The 18,595-nt window shown below is 38.0% G+C and overlaps 1 protein-coding gene across 4 annotated transcripts; it reads left to right on the top strand.

Moving 5' to 3' along the window:
• The first annotated feature begins 868 nt into the window (after nt 1–868).
• On the top strand, nt 869–18,495 carry LOC129313496 (homeobox-DDT domain protein RLT2). 4 transcript variants are annotated; one of them, XM_054956677.1, is made up of 18 exons: nt 876–1,863; nt 1,982–2,449; nt 3,881–3,954; nt 4,446–4,877; nt 4,954–5,043; nt 5,120–5,284; nt 5,354–5,585; nt 5,891–5,991; nt 6,345–6,431; nt 6,543–6,689; nt 6,782–6,937; nt 7,912–8,121; nt 8,206–8,790; nt 8,870–9,418; nt 9,591–10,187; nt 10,323–10,427; nt 11,133–11,393; nt 17,291–18,495. In XM_054956677.1, the coding sequence occupies exons 1-18, from the start codon at nt 1,755–1,757 to the stop codon at nt 18,146–18,148; spliced, it is 5,226 nt and encodes a 1,741-aa protein (XP_054812652.1). In that variant the 5' UTR covers nt 876–1,754; the 3' UTR covers nt 18,149–18,495. The 4 variants fall into 4 exon arrangements, with proteins under 4 accessions (XP_054812655.1, XP_054812652.1, XP_054812654.1 ...); XM_054956679.1 differs by having other exon boundaries at nt 877–1,863; nt 4,680–4,877; XM_054956678.1 differs by having other exon boundaries at nt 877–1,863; nt 5,363–5,585.
• Nucleotides 18,496–18,595: the final 100 nt, after the last annotated feature.

Here is an 18,595-nt window from a genome sequence, read left to right as displayed (position 1 = left end):
ATCAAAATAAACAATTTCACAGTCAATGTCGTTAATCCCATTAGGTCATGCCAAAATTGCTACATTTTAATTACATTGGGGAACATTGTGCTTGAAAATATTTAAAAACACTAATTGCACCTTAAGAAAAATTTTAGAGGTGGATTCATAAATTAATCCAATAATAAATAAGAAAAAAACATGTTTAGACTTTTCCATACTCTCATTAACTGTCAAGAGAGCATGTCTCAATCAAATATTGCCCCAAGTAATTATTCAGTACCTCCAGTCAAGGCTGCTAATTGTAATCACACATAAAACCTTAATAATTAATTAATTATGGTGAGCATTTATAATCTAGGCAGATTTTATTTTATTTTTTAACGATCGAACCTCCTCAGAAATACTACAATTTTGGCCTCACTTTATATCTGCTGAATTGTAAAATTATGTCAACACTCTAAGTTAAAAAAAAAAAATATAATTTTGTTAGTATAAACATTTACCATTTCTGTTCAAGTAAAAATAAAAAAAAAATTACTTTTTCCTCACTCCACCGTACCTTTATCACATGTAACTGCAGGTAGCTTTATAAAGTCATACTTTAATATATCGTACAAAATGTTGAAGTGAGTGACATCGATGAAAATAAGTATAGTTTACAGTATTATCATTATCAATTAGGTTAATCCATATTAAACAAACTCGGCAGCAATCAATTTTACCACGGTAACAAATTTGCGTGAATTCCACGCGCGACAACGTGCGTGTGGCTGGACACAAGTGTGGGAGCTGAGCCGAATCGTACGGCAAGCGTCCCACAACGAACACAAACCGTCGGAAGGAAGGGGCGGGTTTAGATCAAAGAATGGCTACGGAAAATCCCAAACAAGACCGAAAATCTCAAACCCGCCTTATCAAATCCCTTTTCCAAGAAAACCCAAGAAAACAGAGATCCATAAAAAAGAAAAAGTCAGAGAGAGGGAGAGGGAGTTAGGATTAGAGAGAGAAATCGAAACTCGCCACCAGGTTACGTTAACCATCGTTCGTGAATCAATCACTCGGTTACGTTCACCTCATTTCAACGAAAAAGCCAGCTGACTGACATATGAATTTATTATTCCTTTTCTTCCCTTTATGAGTTTTTATATTTTCATCTCTCTGAAACATTTTATCGAAACTATTATGATTTAATACATAAAAATTGCAAAAAGCGAATAAAACTATGGCAGCGATTGGGGAGGGCATGACTGTTCGTTCGTTTGTTCTTAGTTCCTCTTTTCATCGAAGATCAAAATGCCCTTCCTATTTTTATTATTGTTGCATTCTTCTTTTTCTCCGTAATCTATACTGTTGTAGCATTAATTATTATTGTTTGTTATTCCCAAAATCTAACCGCACATCTCAATCACACCCTCGGAAAACTTCTTCGATTCCCATAGAAAGAGGCTCCCGGTATGCTAGAGAGAGAAAGTCTGAATTTATACCCCCAACTTGCCCGTCAAACCCAGATGGACGGTTTCGTGTTTCGGATGGGGTAAAAGGATTGTCAGTTCTTCTCCATTTTTGCAATTTTATGGGTTTGTTTGGTTTCTGGGTTGTTTCCGAAAGTCTTAGGGGTCTCAATTCGTTGGGCGATTGCGTTCGCTTGGCGTGGTTTCGGGAAACTGCGATTTTTTCTTTGTCCTTAGGAGCAATTTGTTATGTCAGGTTAATTGTTCCATAGGGTTTAATTAGTTGGGACTTCTGTGCGAGCGTGAGTTCGATCCTTAGCAATGGAGGCTTGTTCAGAAGAAGAGAAGAAGCCACCTGTGGGAGAGACTAAGACAAAGCGCAAAATGAAGACTGCTTCCCAGTTGGAGATTCTGGAGAAAACTTATGCTAGTTAGTGATTCTTTCAATATTTTTTTTTTTTAATTTTTGTGGTTCTTTTTCCTCGTATATGGTGTGAAATTGTGCTGAAGTGCGTTTTGTCTTGTCTTGGTCGTGCAATTTGATTCAGCGGAACCGAATCCATCCGAGTCATTGCGAGCAGAGCTATCGGCGAAATTGGGTCTTTCGGATCGTCAACTGCAAATGTGGTTTTGTCACCGTAGGTTGAAAGACAGAAAGGCACCGGCAGCGAAGAGGCCGGGAAATGAATCGCCAGCTGTAGCGGTGACTCCGGAGGCAGATGGTTTTGAGCGGAAGGTAATGGGTGATGGCGGGCATTCGCGTGATTCCATTTCTGGGTCGATGCCATTCAGTCATATGGATTCACAGCGAGTTGTCCCTCGACCTGGTATGGCATTTCCTAGTATTGGAGGGGGATTGCTAGCAATGGGTTACTATGAACCACATCAGTCCAAAGCTAAGCTGAAAGCTATTGCATTTGTGGAAGCACAGTTAGGAGGACCATTTAGAGACGACGGGCCAATTTTGGGGATGGAATTTGATCCGTTGCCACCCGGTGCGTTTGGTGCACCAATAGGTAAAGTCTTTTTTAGTAATGCTCTCCATTTAAGAATTGCAAGTAACATTCATAAGACCTACGTGGAATGTTTGGATGACTCAACAAGGGAAGGGACTTTCATTTATTTCTCACTCTGTAATTCTACCACAAATCTTCATCCTTTTAGACTTGGCTTCGGAGAGGAGAGGAGATGTTAATATTTTATTCAGTTATCAAGTGTGATTTGTAGTAACTAGCATCTGCCTCTGGCGTAGTTGGGCAGTATATCCATTGACAACGGAATTTTGGTGGGAAAAGATTAGGTTATCAATCCGAACCTGTTTAATCATTCTAAAGAGAACCCCCGTTTTTTTCTTACTTATCAAAGTGGGAGAGGTGAGGTGTTTGAATTCTGATAAGGCTCAATTATTCTGTCTACTATCAGCAATTGCGTAGGCTTTCTGTGTTTTTGGCTCCTGCCTAGGTATCCCTTTTTCTTGGCCTTTCTACTTATGCATGTAAACCCTTGCACCTCTTTCTTGTGATGAATTTCTGTCAGCAGAAGAAGCTGAAAATTTGAAGGACCAATAGCTGACCTAATTCGTAAATTGCTGGGATTGATTGTTGAGCTGTGCTGATACAAAGCGTCTTCATTTTGATTCATGTAGACTTCCACCAGTTGTGCTCTGACATGACTTGAAACTAGAACTATTTATTTTCTTTTTTAAGTTTTAATTCACTGAGAAAAAGGAAAGAAAAATCCAATCATTTTATAGCACGGGGCATTTTCTTTTGAGTAAAAAATGAGAGATTGAGTGCTTGAAGTTGGTTTAGCCGAGAAGCAATGGTACACCAATTTCGTCCCCTGTAGCGCAAGACATAGAATGGTTCATTGTGTGTGCTATGAAGTTGGATAATGTGTAATATTGTACAAAATGTTGAGTAATGTTTAAACAATAGATATGGCTAATTTTCCTCTCATTGTAAGTTGAAGGTCATGAATCAGCATATAAAACAATATTTTATTTCAAATTGGTTTATATCATTTCCCTGATGCATGAACTTATTTTTGTATTTGTTGCTTATTAGCATTTATTTGGTGTGTGCTTATCCATATAGGCTATCAATAAGATATTTTCTTTTGATCTCAAATAAGCTGATTATTGTGTAAACAAAATGTTATTCTACATCCACTGGCCTGTTTGTTACTAGTTAATTTGCATAAGATGATATTTATAATCTGTTAAAGCCTTTTCTTTTATAGAGGACTGTGACTTGACCTTTTTATTGTAAAGGATAGAGTGCTATCACTTGCAGTGTTTTGACACTGAAACACTGGCAAATAATCACTGCTGTGCTCTTACAAGTGGGTTGGGGACTGGAGAAGTCTATTTGACCTGTTTCAATTGGTACCTCCTCATGTTGTAAGGCCTAATGCATTTGAACTCTTCAAATTTCTTATCAACCCAGGTCCAACTGCAATGGGAAAGCATTGGCAATCTACTAGGCCTTTTGAGGCAAAAATTTATGAACGATTGGACAAGGTTAGTAGGTTGTGTCTTCCTTCTCCCCTTCCATGGTACCGCGATCTTGGAGTATCATTTTTAGTAAAACACTTCTCCAAAATTTGTTTTTCCATTATTATTATAATAAGAAGTTGGTATAATTTTATCATTTCCTTTGTGTTATTTCCTTGCTTCTTGTTATGTACTTTTGGTGAGACAAATACCCCTCCATTCAAAAATATGAGGCATTTTTTAAGGAGTTGGATGTTAAAAAATGTAAGATATTTTGAATCTTTTAAGGTGTAATCGTTACTCTTTTTTCTTTTCAAAAGTGCCTCTATTGAATAGATTACTTTATATTTTTTTAGGGTGAAACACTTTATTAAATAGGGGTAAATATGGAAAGATAGAGTTAGTTTAAAGATAAGTAACTATTCTATTGGGGAGTGGGATTTGTTTAAAAATGCCTTACATTTTTTGATGGAGGGAGTATGTGTTTGTATTTCTTGGCTAATGAATTTGATTTCCAGGGCGGTTCAAGGACTCTCCATGAATATAAATTTATTCCAGAGCAGCCAACTGTTAGAAATGAGACATATGATTATGAGAGAGTCGCCTCTGCTAACCACTATGGTTCTCTTGATGGAATTCCACATTCAAGGACTTTATTTTCTAGTGGCCGAAGTCTACTTAATAAGAATGAAGTTGCTTCCTATGGTTATGGATATCAAAATCTAATGCCAGGGTTAAATCTTTTGTCTCAGCAAGGCAGGCAGAATCATCTTTTACCTTCTGCTTCTGGACAGAATGATAATCTTCCACGGAGGAATATGTTTGTTGATGTGCCTGTTGACTCTTATATTGGAGCTTACCCAGCAACTCAGATTGACAGCATGTCAACACCATCTGACCAGAAGGTTATCCATGAGGAGCAAAATTCACGGTTTCAAAGGAAGCGGAAGGTATCTGAAGACTCTTTTGCTGCATGATTTATCTCCATAGACTTGTAGCTCAAGTGCCTTTAATTTTTACTTCCAGAATGAAGAGGCTAGAATGCAGCGGGAGCTTGAGGCACAAGAGAAGAGAATCAGAAAAGAGCTTGAAAAGCAGGATATTTTAAGGCGAAAGGTCTGGATCAGTCTTCTATTTTTTCCCTTTAACATTTTGCTCCATGAGTAATAATGTTGTCTTGTCATACATTTAGAGAGAAGAGCAAGCAAGGAAGGAGATGGAGAGGCATGAACGTGAAAGGCAGAAGGAAGAGGAAAGGCTATTGCGTGAAAGACGGAGGGAAGAGGAGAGATACCAAAGAGAACAGAGGCGTGAACTAGAACGGAGGGAGAAGATTTTGCAGAAAGAGTCAATCAGAGTATGCAAGGAATTAAGCTGGTTTGCAGTGATCTGGTATTTCAAAATAAGTGATGCTTATGTTTATCAGCTCTTGCAGGCTGAGAAAAGGAAACAGAAGGAAGAATTACGCAAAGAGAAAGAGGCAGCAAGGATCAAAGCAGCCAATGAGAGAGCTATTGCTCGCAGAATGGGCAAAGAATCAATTGAACTTATTGAAGATGAGCGACTGGAATTGATGGAGCTAGCTGCATCAGAAAAGGGACTTTCTTCAATTTTGTCTCTTGACTGTGAGACTTTAGAAAATCTTGAATTATTTAAGGGTGAGTAAAATGATTGCTTGAGATGCCAGCAATTTAGTATGTACTACATTTTTTTTTTTACAATATTTGGGGAAATTTTGAAACTTTTGCTTCAAATTTATGAAATTCCCAGTGACAAATAATTATACTCTTTTGCATGGTCTTACCTTTTGGCGGACCAATAAATTGGTTGGTTAGGTTATTGTCCATGTCTAAACTTGTATTCTTTGCTTAAATTTGTTGTTTTTCACTTGTTGCTTAGGTTTAATTTATGTGGTTGAAATAATGAATGTACGTGGAAGCAATGGCTGATATTTGTTTTTCAGATGGGCGGACATCATTTCCACCTAAGGCTGTACTGCTGAAAAGACCTTTCTCAATTCAGCCTTGGTTGGATTCTGAGGACAACATAGGAAACCTTTTGATGGTAAGACTATTCCCTTTGTTTCTGGTTTTTCTGGATTTTAGGTTAAGTCTATTGTAAAAGAGAATATTATATACTTTAGTTTACATTTCTACTTGTCTTTTCAGTTTAGCAAAATATATTGTTAATCAACGGATATATATATATACACACATAGATATATCATACTTGGGATTGAATTTGTAACCATATAGAATTGTTTTGCATATAGAACATTGCTTTGGTTGTGTGTTCTTAAGTAACGAAGGTTTATCACATTGTTTAATGCATAGTATTGTTTTTTCATTGTACGTATTTCAACAATCATTGCTTTTCCAATTTTTTCTCAATAATATTGGAAATTCTTTATTTTTCAGGTTTGGAGGTTTTTGATCTCCTTTGCTGATGTTCTTGGGATTTGGCCATTCACCTTGGATGAATTTTTACAAGCTTTCCATGACCATGTATGTATATTTGGCTATTCTCCTTGGCCAATGTCTCTATAAGGTCCTGTGTATGCTAAAGCGTTTTCACCTTGTGTTGATTGATGCATGTCTTCTTTTTTAATGGTTTAGGATCCTAGGTTGTTAGGTGAGATTCATATTGCTCTTTTGAGATGTATCATAAAAGATATTGAAGATGTTGCAAGAACTACTGGGGTAGGAGCTAATCATAACAGTGCTGTCAACCCTTGTGGGGGTCATCCGCAAGTAGTTGAAGGGGTGTGTTTTCTCGTTTTTGTTTCGGCAAATGCATTCTTCTTCCTACTTGATAAAAAAATAACAACTTCTATTACCCTATTTGGTATTGTCAGGCATATTTTTGGGGGTTTGATATAAGAAGTTGGCAGCGACTCTTAAATCCCTTGACATGGCCAGAAATTATGCGACAATTTGCTTTATCAGCTGGATTTGGGCCACGATTGAGTAGAAGAATCAATGAGCAGGTGTACCCTTGTGATAACAATCAGGTGAATTGTTTTTCCTCTATTCATCACTAATGCTTTCAGTTGAAGTTCTTTTATCAAAGTTAAGAGTTACCTACTGTAATGTCAATTGTACCTTAGTGTTGCTATTTTTTTTCTGAATTTGCAACATGTGTTCTCGTTATTCATTTTATTTCAAATTTTCTTACAAGACGACAATTTTCTTTCAATTAGCAATTTAGTATTTAGCTACTCATTTTTAAAGCTAATATGTGTTCTCGTTTAAAGCTAGGGTTTAGTTATTCATTTTTAAAGATTCTGTTGAGGGGGATGTAGAAAACTATCCATCAACATTTGGGTTATAATTTTGCGTTTCTTTTCATTTTTTGTGTAGAATTTTAATCGCAACTATATTAGCCTGAATGATACAGGAATGGGTCCTACTATAGCAAAGAACAAAAGAGAAAAGTTAGACATTTTTATTCACAAAACTATCCATTAAGTTTTTATTGCTTTCTTTGAGTTCTAATTTACAAACTGATTGTTTTGTGTGAAATATAATTTATTTTTCATTTGCAAAAGTCATTTTATCTAATACTCGTTAGCTATGAATTACTGTTGTTTGTTTGTTTGTTTTTTAAAGTTTGTAAACACTCTCTGATCAATAAGAACTTCTGAAAATAGTTTGATTGTCATTTGTTTGATCTCATGGGAAATTTTAAATAAAGTCTTCAATGCATGATATTTATTTTGTTTAATGTAAATAGAATATACATAAAATAAAGCACTAAAATAAGTAGAGAAACACAGGATACACTCACATAATATATATATGTATATATTCAAATTAGGGATTTGGAAGAGAGGGTAGCGATTACTATTGGTTAATAGAATTTCAAACTAGTGATGAAATGCAGAGCATGTGCTGATATGCATTCTATTTATGTTTGTGAACCCCATATGATGACTTGGATATAATTTTTTTCTTGTTTATCATTTTTCTCTGGGTTGAAGTGCAGGGTATTGACGGTGAAGATGTTATTTCCAATCTACGAAGTGGGGCTGCAGTTGAAAATGCTGTTGCTATCATGCAAGAGAAGGGATTATCTAACCAACGAAGATCTAGGCATCGCTTGACACCTGGAACTGTTAAGTTTGCAGCATTTCATGTCCTATCTCTTGAAGGAAGTAAGGGCCTTACCATATTGGAAACTGCAGGCAAGATTCAGGTAAAACTGTGCCTACTGGATATTGTATCCATTGTTTTGTGCGTAAATAAACTTACCAAGTTCTTTTCTATTTGTCATTCCTAGAAATCTGGACTTCGTGATCTTACAACAAGCAAAACTCCTGAGGCTTCTATAGCTGCTGCTTTGTCCAGGGACACAAAGCTTTTTGAAAGGACTGCTCCTTCAACATATTGTGTACGTCCTGCATATAGAAAGGATCCAGCCGATGGTGATGCAATCCTCTCAGCTGCCAGGGAAAGAATCAGGATATTCAAAAATGGACTTGTTGATGCAGAAGAACCAGATGATGGTGAAAGGGATGATGATTCAGAAATTGACATGGCAGAAGATCCTGGGGTTTATGATTTAGGTACTGAAACAAACAACAAGGAGGCTTCTGATTTAGTGGAATGCAGTTTGAACACTGTAGTTAAGAATAGAGAAGGCAGTGGTGAAATTTTGTGGACTCCTGATGGTAGTGGCAATGTTGCAAGTAAACCTGATTTAGAAGACACCGCCAGTATTGATGAAAGTAATCGAGGTGAACCATGGGTTGAGGGGCTTATCGAAGGAGAATACTCAGATCTTAGTGTTGAAGAGCGACTTAATGCCCTTGTTGCTCTGATTGGTGTGGCAATTGAAGGAAATTCAATCCGTGTTGTTCTTGAGGTATTGTTTATTTCTATCACTTTCCAGCAGCGTGTCTGTAGAAGTTTCAACTTTTTTACCCTAGTGACAAATGTTTCAGGAGCGTCTAGAAGCAGCAATTGCTTTAAAGAAGCAGATGTGGGCAGAGGTGCAGCTTGATAGACACCGAATCAAAGAGAACTACCTTTTCAAGATGCAGTCTGCCCGTTGTGTGGCCAATAAGAATGAACCAACTCCTTCAATGTCATCCATGGAGGGTAAACAGGGCCCTTTGCTTGGTGTCGATGACAGGAATGACAAGACACTACCAACTCCCCCCACCCAGCAAGTACAGTTAAATGATAATCAGACCCATCTTCAGAGTGTTCTACCAGAAGTGAACATAAAAATGCAAGACTCTGCTGTCCCTTATAATTATTCTTGCCAACAATTTGGACCTGGTGCTGAAATGTCAAGACCCAATTTCAAGTCATGCATTGGTCAATTGGCTGAAGAAACTTATATTTATAGGTCATTGCCACTTGGTTTGGATCGGAGACGTAATCGATACTGGCAGTTCATTACATGTGCTTCTCAAAATGATCCAGGCTGTGGTAGGATTTTTGTGGAAATGCACGATGGTTGTTGGAGGCTAATTGATTCTGAAGAGGTTTTTCTTTTGTAGCTGAGCTTTTCCTTGATGATCATTATATGATTGAAGTGTTGTCAATATTTGCATTTCCTCTGTTTGAGTAATATAGCAATTAATGTATATTTTTTATAGTCTCTTTTTAATCAGTCTGTTTTGTATTGAATTTTTATTGAGTTCGTTTTACTCTCAGGGTTTTGATGCTCTCTTGGCATCATTGGATGTACGTGGGATTAGGGAATCTCATTTGCACATGATGTTGCGACGTATTGAAAGGTCTTTCAAGGAATCTGTTAAAAGGAATAACTTGAGGAGGCAAGAGGGGGACACTGTTAATAAATCTTTTCAAATGACTGCTGAGCATGATTGCTGTGCTTCCATGTGCAGTACTAATTTAGATTTGTCAGAGACATCAACATCTTTTGTGGTTCAGCTTGGAAGGAATGATTCTGATAACCAAGATGCTTTGAGGAGATACCAGGACTTTGAAAAATGGATGCTTAAGGAAGGCATAAATTCCTCAGTATTATGTGCGTTGAGGGCTGGGAAGAGAAGGTGCAGTCAATTTCTGGGCATGTGTGATTTCTGCCATGAGATCCATTTATCTGAAGAAATTCCATCTCCTTCCTGCTATAGAACCCTTCGTATTTGTAAGAGCAACTTAAGCTCTTCTGAACATATGGCTCAATATGAAGGAAAATTGAAGATTACTGATGATTATGTAATTAATGTGTCCCCCTCTTATCCATTGAGACTGAGATTGCTTAAAGTGCTGTTGTCAATAGTTGAGGTGACCAGCTTTATCATTTTGATTGAGTATATTCTGTAGACTACTTTTGATGCAGCTGTACTTTGAATATATAAATAAGGTGTCTGTTCATTTTGTTTTTCTGGTGAAATCGAACTTATAACTATGGTTTGGCAGGTTTCCATTCCTCGAGAAGCACTTAAACCTATTTGGACAGACAACTATCGGAAGTCTTGGGGTATAAAGCTGCATGCTTCATCTTCCTCTGAAGAACTTCTTGAGGTGGTTGTTTGTCTTTATTTGATAAAGCGTGATTTGGAATGTCAAGGCATTAATACCTTTTGTTGTTTGTTATCATCTTGACAATGCACATCTGTGATGTTCCTTGTCCCTCAGATGACAATTGATGCTGCATTTTCTGCAGTGGGTAACATATCTAGAAGATACAACGGGACAATCGATTCTCAATTTCCTGTAGTGGGTAAACATATCTAGAAGATACAAAAAATGAGGAACGTAGACACGTGATGTCAACAGGATTGTGATAATAAACTTAACATGAAGTATTTGTTGTTGCAATCTTATTGGATGGATTTTAGACGTTATTTAAACTGTGTCCTTTCACTCTTTTTATCTTCTTGGTTGTTTCTAAACAACCTTACGATGATAGAATACAGTCAACAGAGCTGATTTTCACACTACTCGGTTAGGCCCAATTGTTGTAGAAAAATAATTTCTCCGCTAAGGACCCAAATTATCTTTTGCCTTAGGATGCTATATAAACATGTTCAGGTTTTTTGGTGATTGCAATGTGTGATTTCTCGTTTATCATCTTTTTCCGTCCGTTTTTTTTAAAATACATTATATGTACTTCTTACTAAATAATTTACTCATGATACATGGAATGTGTGGAATGTGAATTTTATTAAGATTTTTCCTTATTTATTTATATGCTTGCTTTTGTTTAAAACATTGTATCGTTGTCAGATATTGACTATACTGGAGAGTGCTATCAAGAGGGATTACTTGGTTTCAAACTTCAAGACTACCGGTGAGCTGTTGGGTTCTATTTTTTCTTCTGGATTTCAGAGTGATTCCGTGGGAGCTGAAAGGATTCCTGTACTGCCCTGGGTGCCTCATACAACTGCTGCTGTGGCATTAAGGCTCATGGAACTTGACATCTCCCTGTTTTATTCCTTAGAGCAGAAGCTGGAGTCTGAAAAGGACAAGACAAATGAGAATATTATGGTCGGTTTCCTTCTTTGACTTGAGTTAAAAACAGGGATGAGTGTAGATATTAAAGGAAACATGCTAGAATCAGGTAAATAATTCATAAAACAAAGAAAAGAGAGAGAGACGAGATAACAGAGGCAACTTTTTGAAATATGGCGTAATTTGCGCTCCTTGCAGAAACAGCTAACCTTTGCTGAATCTCTCTTCATGCTCAGAGTACAGCTAACTGATAAGATTCCAGATAACGTGTCTATAAAGACTTATTCAAGAAAGAAGCATCAAAAGATAAAATAGGATAATTAAGATAGATTATTTGATTCAGTCTTTTATTTAGTATTTTATTTGGTATTTTCCTCTATTTAGTTTTTATTCAGATTTTTCTAGATTTTATTTAGTTGTTTAGATTTGATTCAGCATTTTAGATATTTGGATTTTTTAGTATTTTAGATTTTAGGAGAATCTATCTAGTTATCCAGTTATCTAGATTTTATTTAATATTTTATTGTATTCAGCTTTATAAATATGACTAGCAACTTAGAAGCTAGCATATCAGAATTAATGAAACAGTCTTTCAAACCCTTTGGAGATTCTCCTAAGCGTGGCTATTAAGAGGAGTATAGAACGAGATTCTTGTTTCATACCCTCCTAATAGATTTATTTCTCTTATCCTATTTTACTATCGTGAGCACCTACCAATTTGGCATCAGAGCCATGGTCACTACACGTGCTGGTCAAGAGACCAACCCTACCGATAACCCATCCAACATCGCCTCAGAAAATCCTAACTTGCTTGCACACGATCTGGCTCTTATCTCCTCCAAATTAGAGAAACTCGACATATTACAAGAAAAGATAGAAGCCTTAGAAGCATCAGCAACACAAAGAAGTAGAAGGACTCCAGAAAGCCGATACAGACGCCGTAACTGGGATGAGGAAAGTGAAGAAGAATTCGATTATTACAAGAGGGGGTCACGTCTGCCTCAACCCAAAATTGATTTTCCCAAATTCAGCGGGGGTGATCCTCGGGGATGGATTCTTAAAGCTGAAAAATATTTTCAGTATTATCATACCCCAGAAGAATTAAAGGTGGATATAGCATCTATGTCATTAGAAGGAGATATTTTGGATTTGTTCTCTTGGTTAAATTCATAACGCACCTTACTATATTGGGATGAGTTAGTGAAGGCGTTGCAGGAGAACTACGGACCACTTGAATACTAGAAGCCGGACGAATATTTGTGCAGAATCAAGCAAGACGGCTTGTACAAGAATATGGATAGGAATTTGCAAGGCGCGTCGCCAGAGTGAAAAACTGGCTTGAACACTGCCTTCTCGGCGTGTTTCTCAGTGGGCTAAAGGAAGAGCTTCGATCAAACGTTCGAATTCACAAGCCCAGGAGTGTATATCGTGCGCTCAGCCTTGCTCTGGAATTTGAAGGGAAGATGACTTCGAACGGACCCAAACTGAATCTGGGTCAAAACCCGACCCAACCTTATTATGGGTCCTCAGCCACCGCACGTGACTCGAATCAACCACCGAGGAGGTCAACTGGATTCTCACCGGCGAACATGAGCCCGAACGCATACAGGACCCTGACGCATACTGCGTCACCCTCGGCCTCCCTCACTCTAGCAAATACGCATCCTTCTAAGCTTCCCCCAGGCGAGATCGAACATCAGAGAAGGAGAGATAAAGGACTGTGCTTTCGCTGTGGGGAGCAGTTTCGGCCTGGGCATCGATGTAGGGGTTCCTTCTCTCTAATGGAGATCACCGAGGAAGGAGAGGAGATTTTTCCTCCCCTTGATGACGTCGCACTTGAAGAAACAGAACCTGAGGGAGCCGAAATTTCACTAAATGCCATCCTGGGAAATAATTCCGGCTTAGCAATGAAATTAAGTGACAGATTAGGCTCTAGACAGGTGTTATTATTTGTGGATAGTGGATCCACCCATAATTTTATTTCTGATGCATTGGTTCAGGAGCTTTATCTACCTACCCAAGCTATTTCTACTTTTGGGGTCCAGGCGATAGTAGTATTGTGCAATGCAACCGAGTCTGCAAAAATATTGAAGTAGAATTGACAGGGTTAACAATTAAAGAAGATTTTTTCCCCTTCACTTTAGGGGGTGCTGATCTAGTTCTCGATATTAAGTGGCTAGCATCTCTTAATACAGTGCAAGCCAATTGGAATCAACTCTTCATGATTTTTTAGGTGAATGGCAAGAGGTATAAGTTACAAGGAGTTCCTAATGTTGCTAAAGGTGCTCAATTTAATTCAATGCAAGCTTCTGCTGACCCTAAACCTTCCCAATATTTCAACCCAGAACCTTTATTTGCCGCATTTCCTACCGTCTTTGAAGAACCCATAAATTTGCCACCATTCTGAAATCACTCCCATGCCATTACCCTACTACCAGGAGCCAACCCACCCAATTTACGACCCTATCGATATCCTCAATATCAAAAAACTGAGATTGAGAAACAAGTCGAAGAGTTACTACAAAAGGGATTTATTCGACCCAGTTCCAGTCCATTTGCCAGCCTAGTCTTACTAGTTGCAAAGAAAGACGAGTCATGGCACTTCTGCGTAGATTACCGAAGATTGAATAGTATCACCGTTCCAGACAAGTACCCAATCCCCAACATTGATGAGTTATTAGATGAGTTACACGGGGCAACTTATTTCTCCAAACTGGATCTACGATCGGGATACCACCAAATTTGGATGTCACCTGATGATATTTACAAAACAGCGTTTCGAACTCACTCCGGGCACTATGAGTTCACAGTCATGCCTTTCGGCTTAACTAATGCACCAGCCACCTTTCAAGCAATCATGAACAATTTATTTCGTCCTTATTTACGAAAATTTGTGCTGGTCTTTTTTGATGACATCTTGATCTACAGTTCATCTCTTCAACAACACCAAAAGCATCTACACACCGTATTCCAGACTTTACAGGAAAATGTATTTTGTGAATTTAAAAAAAATGCTTCATTGGTCGACCGAGAGTTCCCTTTTTAGGACACCACATTTCTGCCCAAGGGGTTGAAGTTGAGGTTGGAAAAGTAGAGGCAGTACGAGAATGGCTTGTCCCGAAGAATGTAAAGAAGTTACGTGGATTTTTAGGCCTTGTAGGATATTACAGACGTTTTGTGAAGAATTTTGGGATTATTGCACGACCACTCACTGAGTTGACTAAGAAAGATGCCTTCTTATGGTCTGAACTAGCTCAGCAAGCTTTTAATCCTTAAACTTACATTGATGACGGCACCGGTCTTACAGTTACCAAACTTTGGGGAGGAATTTGTAGTTGAATGCGATGCGTCCACAGAAGGTATTGGAGCTATACTCCTACAAAACAACCATCCCATTGCTTACTTCAGTAAAGGATTTTCATTCTCTAATCGTTTCAAATCCACTTATGATCGAGAACTCTTGGCATTAGTCCTTGCAGTTCAAAAATGGCGCCATTACCTCCTCAGGAGGCATTTTTTTGTCAGAACAGATCATGCTAGTCTGCAATATTTGCTACAACAACGCATCACCACCAACACCCAACAAAGGTTAATCATCAAGCTTTTACCATTTAATTTTACTATTATACACAAGGCAAGAGCAGAAAATAAGGGAGCTGATGCATTATCACGACGACCCTAGCATGCAGATTTTTTTCAGTTGGTAGTCCCTTTCGCTACATAGCTTCATGACCTCACCTCTGAATTAGCATTAGATCCCTTCACTAAGGAAATAATGCAGGACATACAGAAAGATCCGTCGTCTCGACCTGGATTTCATTTGGTTGATCAAAAACTCTTTTATGACCACAAAGTAGTCATTCCCTACTCACCCCAACTACGACTGAAGTTACTAGCAGAAGCCCACTCGACTGCAGTTAGGGGACACGGTGGTTTTCTTAAAACATTCAAGCGACTATCAGAGAACTTTTATTGGCCTACTATGAAAGCCGATGTAAAGACATATGTGAGGCAATGTGTCACTTGTCAGCAAAATAAGTATCAAACTTTGGCACCAGCAAGACTTTTGCAACCCTTACCTGTACCCTCTCAAATTTGGGAGGATATCTCATTGGATTTTATCACTAGTCTCCCTAAGTCAGGAGGTTTTGAGGTCATCTTGGTAGTAGTTGATCGTTTAAGTAAGTATGCCCATTTCCTTGCTCTTGCACATCTATATACCGCCAAAAAAGTGGCCACCATCTTTTGTGAGGAAATTGTCAAGTTACATGGGGTGTCTCGCTCAATAGTATCTAATAGGGACCCTATCTTCATGAGCTCTTTTTGGCAAGAATTATTCAGATTAAGCCAAACCAAATTAAAAATGAGTATTGCCTACCATCCCCAAACTGATGGTCAGACAGAGGTGGTCAACTGCTGTCTTGAAGCCTATCTTCGATGTTTTGCACATGAGCAACCTAAGTCATGGCACAAGTTTCTTTGCTGGGCTGAATATTCCTATAACACAGGTCATCATACATAAACCAAACAGTCTCCTTTTAAGCTAGTATATGGAAGAGATCCTCTGCCCTTGTGTCCTTATGTCAGGGGTGAAACCACTATCGTTGAATTGGAAGATCAACTAAAAACTAGAGGTGCAATGCTCAAACTCTTGAAGGATGATTTCCGCAAGGTTCAGGATCGGATGAAGGCTTATGCTGACAAACGTCGGAGAGAAGTTGAGTATGCCATGGGTGATGTAGTGTGGCTACTGAGTACAGCCCTTTCGCCAGCAATCACTGACTAAGAGGAAGTTTGAAAAATTATCACCTTGCTTTTTTGGTCCTTACAAGATTATTCGAAGGATTGGAAAGGTGGCCTATGAGTTGGAACTTCCTGCAGATGCTCGTATTCATCCTATTTTTCATGTATCTCTCTTATGCCCAGCATATGGGATGGAGGCGCCAACTACACCAGCTTCTTTACCACTATCAGCTGATTTTGAGTTACATGTGAGGCCCCATCAAGTCTTAGATCATCGTTGGACACGTCATCATTCGCTGGAGCTATTGGTGGAATGGCATGGGCGACCTATGGAGGAAGCAAGTTGGGAGGACTACGACCTCCTGTGTGTTCAATTCCCCTCTTTTCAACTTGAGGACAAGTTGAGTTTTCAAGGGCGGGGTAATGATAAGATTCCAGATAACGTGCCCATAAAGACTTATTCAAGAAGGAAGCATCAAAAGATAAAATAGGATAATTAAGATAGATTATTTGATTCAGTCTTTTATTTAGTATTTTATTTGGTATTTTCCTCTATTTAGTTTTTATTCAGATTTTCCTAGATTTTATTTAGTTGTTTAGATTTGATTCAGCATTTTAGATATTTGGATTTTTTAGTATTTTGGATTTTAGGAGAATCTATTTAGTTATCCTGTTATCTAGATTTTATTTAATATTTTATTGTATTCAGTTTATAAATATGACTAGCAACTTAAAAGCTAGCATATCAAAATTAATGAAACAGCCTTTCAAACCCTTTGGAGATTCTCCTAAGCGTGGCTATTAAGAGGAGTATAGAACGAGATTTTTGTTTCATACCCTCCTAATAGATTTATTTCTCTTATTCTATTTTACTATCGTGAGCACCTACCACTAACCTTTTGGATTTTAAAGGATGGGGAATTAGTCATTGAAAGTCTGATATCACATCAAGAACCACTGACCAAAAGCTTGAATTTTTTATCCGCATGATTGGTTTTATTAATATCCTTCTTTTAAAAGTTTTGTATCATCATCGTATTAATATCTTAAGTAATAATTATATGTAAATGTAAACTTTGTTCTGGTCACGTGAAGTCTCTTAATCTGGCTACTCGTTTGTGGCATTGTGTCCTTGTTTTAAAAGGAGTGTTCTTGTTTGAAAATTATTCTTACAACTTCTTGCTTTTCAGAAGTTTCCTCCGAAACATGTTTCTGCCAAGAATGCCATAGGTGCTTGTACAGCTGAGACTTCTCATCTGGCTGGGCATAGCTTGGTCGATCTTGGTGCTGGATTTGCTAGCTACAGTCGAGGACAAAGGTACTGTGGACAGGACCGTGATCGCACTCATGGAGGGAGATCGCAAGGAAGGGTCATAAATTCAAGATCTGAATGTAAAAAAAAAGCTACTGCCACTAGCCGCAGGAGACTTGGACAGGGACTAAGATGGAAAGGTAAATCACGAGGTCGTGGAGGCAATCGCCGTGCTCGTCAAAGCATCAGAAGCAGCAGGCAGAAACCAGCAGCTAAAGAGCAAGAGGTTACTGTTGAGAGGAATGCTCCCCAAGGGGAATCTGCCGGTATTTTTGTCAGGGAGGGAAGCAATGAAGCTGAAACTTTTGGATGTCAAATGGAGATTCCCGAAAATGCTGCAAGCAGTTCCGGGAGATCAGATTATGAGGAAAATAAATATAATGTGACAGGTGACGATAATGATTATCTAGTGGATAATAATGATAATGGCTACGATGGGGGCGGATTTAGTGGGAAGTCTGGGAATATAGAAGATATTAATTTTGATTTAGATGATGAAGATGGAGATGGGGTTGGTGGATATAGTGGGAAGTCTGACGATTTAATAGAAGGGATTGGTTTTGACATAGATGATGAGGAAGAAGAGGATATTGATGACGACGAGGATGATGAGCAGGTTCATGTTGAAGACTTCATAAACGGGGATTCAGATATAGGAGTGAACGGGGACGATGCAGAGCAAAACTTGGATTCAGATGGTGGGTTGAACTCTTCATCCTCAGAGTACAGCGACTAAAAGAAGCATAAATAACGGGTACTAACCCCACAAGAGTATGCAGGTTCATTTGGTCACATTGACATGCTTAGCAATGCAGGAATAGTTTTGAGTAGTCATCAACTGTGCATGAGATTTTGTACGACGGAAGATATCATTTGTAGGTTACAAAATGGCGAAATGAAATTTGCTTCTCCTTTCATACCATGGGAGAAATTACATATACAAAATTACAGCTTGTTTGATTATGGTTAGAACATAGTCTGATCATTAAATCTTGTACTAGTGTCTTAATTGCTTTGACGCTGATTTGACTTGTAATGACTTAAAAAATATATTTTGATTCTATATATAAATCATTTTAAATATATTTTATTTGAACTGAGAAAAATTTTAATTGAATAATTTTTTTAACTCTGTTCATATTAAATACGCATATTTTAATCACATATTTTCTCTTGCCAACTC

This window comes from Prosopis cineraria, unplaced genomic scaffold (assembly GCF_029017545.1).
Source record: "Prosopis cineraria cultivar Desert tree isolate PC_DT_omini unplaced genomic scaffold, ASM2901754v1 PC6, whole genome shotgun sequence".
Classification (NCBI taxonomy): domain Eukaryota; kingdom Viridiplantae; phylum Streptophyta; class Magnoliopsida; order Fabales; family Fabaceae; genus Prosopis; species Prosopis cineraria.
Note: the sequence above shows the minus strand (reverse complement) of the source record. Positions and strands in the feature narration are given on the sequence as shown.

Coding starts and splice junctions, on each gene's coding strand:
- LOC129313496 (XM_054956677.1), top strand. CDS start 1,755: ATGGAGGCTTGTTCAGAAGAAGAGAAGAAGCCACCTGTGGGAGAGACT. Junction 6,938..7,911: donor ACCCTTGTGATAACAATCAG/GTGAATTGTTTT, acceptor GTTGAAGTGCAG/GGTATTGACGGTGAAGATGT. Junction 8,791..8,869: donor CAATCCGTGTTGTTCTTGAG/GTATTGTTTATT, acceptor CAAATGTTTCAG/GAGCGTCTAGAAGCAGCAAT.